We start from the raw sequence: 5,931 nt of genomic DNA on the forward strand, positions 1-5,931 counted from the left end.
GTTTAGTCTTTTAATAAATAACAAATATTACAGAATGGTTTTTTTTACCAAGAAATAAAACTTATAACCTCTAAAGTTAAGTTTTAAGATAAGTTTTACTTTTTTAAAATATTTTTTTTTACGAGCCCAAATTACATCAACATAAAAAAAAATACTTTACTAATGTGGTAATCAGTGTGTTTTCCCACAAAATTGTCAAAGTTGAGAACATATTTCTTCAGTTCAAACTTCTTTTTCAATTAGGTTTTGCACAGTATCCATAACGCTTTCATAAAGCTTGTACCTTGAAAAAGTCGAGGAATGTTTCACAATTACTTTTGGATTTAAATGTTCCACCATTTCCTTGAAGCATGGTTCATCTACTAGAGTGAATGGACTACGTGACCTGGCAATGCATGACATGATTACCATGTCTGTCACCAATTGCCTGACTGATTGGGAAGAATATTTCCCAATAGTTCCCACATTACCAATTTTAGATAGACCTTTTTGTGATCGTTGATCTAAAAAAACGAAATAAAAATTAAAGTTAAACATGAAAATTATCTTTATACAAGGAAAAACATTTTTTTATGAAAAATAATTAGAAACTTACTGTATGCGTCATTCAGTTCGAAGGCAGCTTCTGTAATTTCTTTAATATCTTCTTTTCTTTGGCGCTCAAGTTCGATTTGGGCTCTTAACATCTTAGCGTAGTCAGTGGGATGGTTAATTTTTAGATGGTACCTGATACCACTAGTGGATCCATCAGTTAACTTGATTTGGATTTGACACTTTTTACATTCCCCACACTTAACACCTGACACAGTAACTTTATTGAAATAATTCCATAAAATTGAAGCTTTTATAGGCATGATTATATGATTGAGAATAACTATGATGTTGAAACAATCAGAATGATGACTAAAATCAAAAATTCTTTTTTTAGTTAAGTAGAAATTAATTTGAATGTTTAAGGTCAAAAATGCTTACATCCGGCAGATAAAAAACTGGTTTTTTCATAAAATTATTTTTTTAATAACTTTTTTAATAATTTTCAAAGAATATTTTTGAAAGTTATTAAAAAAGTTGGATATTTTTAGGAGAAACAAATTTTTAAGCAATAAATTAATTAGTTTTGCAGAATATTTAAAGTTAACGCAACAATATCGTATTTAGAAGGTTATATAATAGAAATTGAAGTATTTTATTCAAACAATGATTGCAAACTCTTCATGCGAGTTTATATACAAATATATAATTTATGTCTGATGAACTTAAAGTTAAAATTTTATTACAGTAAAACCTACCTACAGTAAACAATATCTTTTTTAACCTTGTCAGATGTGCCTTATAAAAATGATGCTATTGCATTGCTTTGTTAATAAAGTTTTTAGTTAAACTTTCGTTTACGAAACATTAAGTTAGTAAGTATTAAACGTGAAAGTTCATGTATTGCTCGGGGGCGTGGGAATCATGAAATATCTGTTTAGGGCGGGGAGTTATGAAATGTTCCGTAAAAACCAATAGGAAACAAAACAAGTTTATTTTGTTTCGTAAATAACGGTACAAATCGAAACAATAATTTCATGTTTCGTAACAACATGAAACAAAACGAAACAAGATTTACGTGTTTCGTATAAATGCGATACAAAACAATATGATATTTTTTGTTTCGTAGAAACGGAACGAAACGAATATTCGCATTTTGTAACGTTTCAAACCGAACTTCCGAGAGGATACGAGCAGACGCAAACCCTTAGTAAGTTTATTACTTACACAAAAAGGCGAAAAAATCGGTATTCACAACATTTTCCTAAAAACAACTAAAAATTGCTCAGCAAAGTTTACACAAGAAAAGCAAGCGAGGTTAAAGTATTCTTATTTATGTAAACAATAATTTACAGTTTATTATCAGGCCTGACATGGGTATTTCTGATGGCGATAAAGAGATTTTAACTATTGAAATTATTATCCAAAAAAATAAAAATATAATTTTAAGCTGCTGCTATCGTCCACCATCAGGCGCAATTAAAAGTTTTAATTTTTTTATAAATGATATCATAAAAATAAGTTTTCAAGAAGAAAAAAAATAGCATAAATAGCAACATTTTTATAACGATTTGTTTGAAAATGGAGCAATTCCTTTAATAAATAAACCTACAAACGTAACAAAAAAATCAGTTTTACTAATTGCCTAATAAAGGAGTTATTGAAAGTGATTCATCAGATCATTTTCCCATTTTTTTCTCTATTATAGGGCAAACTGACCAATTAATGGCCACATCTTTTTTAAAAGGCATTATGCAGACAGTAAATATATCAAATAATGGACATTCTTTCAATTTATTTTGAGTAGTTGTAACCAAAATATTAAAAAAGAACAATATAAACAATTCATTTGAACTTAAATTTTGAATAAACACCAATTAATGGCCGGGTTGACTAATTAAGAGCCAGTTGGATTTTTATTAACAAATTAGATTCCACTAACTTTGCCACAGGTTAAAATGTTGTGAAAATAATTCAATTTTCATAAGATTTAAACAAAAAAAAAAAATTTTAAAATAAGATAATGAACTAGTTAAGTATTGATTATTAGCTGTTACACGTCTTTATAAATTTATTAAATCGTATAATTACTCAATAAAAACTAGCTTAGACATAAGTACCCCTCTAACAATGGGCAAAATAAGTTAAAAAGAAAATAAATTATTTGTAAAACTGTATCTATAAAATTGTATACTGATTCAAACAAATTTTATCAATCAAAACTTAAGAAATACATAAAAAAGTATTAACAAAATTTGATAAAAAATATTAACTTGTTCACTTATTAATAACAAAATCAATATGTTTTGATTGCTTTTTTATTTCTCTACCCTGTTGCAGTCTTTTCCTTTGCCTCAAGTTGTTTCAGTTTTTTTAGTTTTGCAGTCTCAACCTTTTCCTCTTTCTTTTTTAGATCATTTAACTTGGCTTGCATAGCTTCAGGAAAAGTTAGAACAAAATACTTTTCTTTAGTATTTCTATTGTTTTTTGACTTATCGACAACAAAATTTGGGTAAGAGAGAACATCATGATCATTGTCAATGGTACTTTTCAATGAACTTGTTTTAATAGATATTAGACTAGAACAATCAACACTAGTATTCGGTATAGAGACAGAGTGAATATCAGTTTCTTTTGATAAAGGAATTGTTTCAGCAGCTTCTATTAATGAGAGATCAAAAGAAACATTACTGATTGCATTCTGGTTTATACGAAAGTCTTTGTATGCTAAATACAAATTGTCAGAAATATCAAAACCATTTTGATGACAGAAATTAAAAGCATTCAAATGTTCTGGAGTTAAACAACTATTCCATAACATTAATGCTGTATCATTATCCAGTTGATCTAAATCTACATTCAGAATTTCTGATCCGGACAAGATACCTATAGTTTCAGTTGCATCAACGTCATCAATAAAAGTACAATTTGAATTGGGATCCACCTGTTTTTCAAAAGTTTTGTTTACTGATATTCCAGATTGATAATTTTTGGTATTTTTTTTAAAGGAATCAAACCTTGATTTAAGCAAATTCTCATTCCCTAATAACTGGTCAGAGTAAAGTGAATTGGGCAAGTAGGCCTCATATGGAATTGCAGAAGGATTATAGAGAAATATACCATATGATTGAAAACCAAAAATAATGTTAGCAACAGTTAATGCTTGATCCCAAGCTTTCTTGAACAATCCACAGAAGTTTGACTTGATTGTAACAGATTTGATTGAATTTGACTTGATTGTAACAGAGTATGTATTCATTAAATCACTACAACAAGTATTGTAATAAGTCTTCATGGGACCAAATACAGTACGGTCTAATGGCTGCAACCAGTAAGAGCAATGTGCTGGCATCTCAACAATTTCAATGTTGTTGTCATTAGCAACAGATAATAACTCAACTGAATTGTGAGAATCATGGCCATCAACTATTAGTAACTGTGGTCTGTTAGTTCCAATGTTTGGCAAAAATGTATTTGTAAACCAAAGATATGCTATTCCTTGTTTTGATGATGTTCTTTCAGGTTTTCTTAAAACCATAGTTTTATATCGTTGTTTAAATAACTGCCACCATTTTACTGATGGGGTATCATGTTTAAATTTTATCTTGTATTTCTTACTAAGCTGTGAGACATATTTCATAGATTATCTTTTTCCAAATCCAATACCGCAATTTGCTCTAGATTTGGCATAATCAACTAACTTTTTTTCTATATAATTTGGTAACTTTGATGGAGGTCCAGGTCTAACTCCAATTACGGAGTCTCCTCTAAGATATTTTCCTAGTGTTGCTCTGGGAATATTGTATTGAATAGCTGCTGATCTTTGTGATAATGAACTGCTTTTAACTGCATTAAAGGCATTTTGCATGTCAGTTTTTGACCATTGAAAACATTTAATTTTTTTCAAAATTTTGTTATTGCTAAATTAAAGAAAGACAAAAAAATATACCAAAACAAATACGACTATTGTAGAATATGTATACATTATTCGAATTAAATATAAGCATGTTAATTAAGCATGTTAATTAAGCATATTAATATACATACGTACATACATACATATATATATACACACACATTCTAAAACTTATTATTTGTAGCTTAAAATAGTGTTTAAAAGATAAATATATGACTTAAATTTTAAATAAACCTACTTAAATAACTGAACCTAAAAAAATGCATCATAAAAACTATTTTAAATATGTTTAAAAAATCCAAAACCAGCTATTTTCCTCCCCAAAAAAAACCGATATCTTCAACATAATGTAAATATTCTATTTATAAACTGTGTTACATTGTCAGACTACGAAGGATAATTGTTATACATTTTGATAAGTTTTGTATGTATAAAATAAATAAGTATGTAAATAAAATATTTAAAAATGCTCGTATGTGTTTTTTCTAAATCAAATTTTTTTTATGCGGTCCCTATCTAACCGCATAAAAAAAATGTTTTTAATATTGTTTCGAAAAGTATTTTTTATAGGTACTCCTGAGGTTTTATATGATTTTTTTTAATGCATTTTCTTGTATGCGGTCCCTACCTACCACACAAAAAGAGGTAAAAGTGTACTGAATTTGTTCGTCTACAAAAACAAATAATTATAAAACTACTCATTAACGATAAAAGCTTCCTCTTATTTGAAAAGCAATTATCTTTGATAAAATGGAGTCTGATTAATACTACTGAACCAAACAATATGAACAACTCATATTTTAAAATACTTTATGAAATTTACGATGTAAATTTTCCAAAATGCGAGATTTGTAGAAAAAATTAAAATATAAAATCACCATAAAAATAACTATATTTTTAATACCTAAAATTTAAAACAATTGAAAAACAAAACACTCTATAAAACTTATGAAGAACAATTAGAAAAACAAAGAAAAAACCTTATAAAGAATTACTACATAAGTTTATTTGAAAAATACAAAAATAATTCTAAAAAACATGGAAATGTATAAATGAAATCGTCAGTAATCATAAAATGTGCTCTCTGCCCAAACTTATTGAAATAAATGGCGAACTCTTAAATGATCTTACAGGTAGAATTCCATTAAAAACTAGGCAAATTTTTAAAATGGCGTACATCTGTTGCAGGTCAACTATTTGAACTTTTTATTTGTGATTTGAAAATACCTATTATAGGGTTTATCTTCCATGGAAGTTGTTCCCAGTGAAAAATAAAATCGCGTCCCACATGGGTTTCTCGTGGGTTCCATGTGGGATTAATAGGATTTACATGGGACGGATTTTCCCATGTGGTATCCGTATGGAAATTTGTCACTTTAAACCCATGTGGGTAATATGTGGGAACCAAATGGCATTTACTCACATGGGAAATCCCACGTGGGTTTCTTGTGGGATTTACATGGGAATTTATTTGAATGCTGGAA

At 28.3% G+C, this 5,931-nt stretch overlaps 1 protein-coding gene across 1 annotated transcript; it reads right to left on the reverse strand.

Moving 5' to 3' along the window:
• Positions 1-222: 222 nt before the first annotated feature.
• On the reverse strand, positions 223-886 carry LOC136082700 (uncharacterized). The gene is made up of 2 exons (XM_065802120.1): positions 596-886; positions 223-503 (listed from the first exon to the last, which is right to left on the reverse strand). Exons 1-2 carry the CDS (start codon positions 852-854, stop codon positions 223-225), a joined length of 540 nt encoding a protein of 179 aa, XP_065658192.1. The 5' UTR covers positions 855-886.
• Between the last annotated feature and the right edge of the window lie 5,045 nt (positions 887-5,931).

The sequence above is a fragment of the Hydra vulgaris genome, chromosome 07, assembly GCF_038396675.1.
Source record: "Hydra vulgaris chromosome 07, alternate assembly HydraT2T_AEP".
NCBI lineage: Eukaryota > Metazoa > Cnidaria > Hydrozoa > Anthoathecata > Hydridae > Hydra > Hydra vulgaris.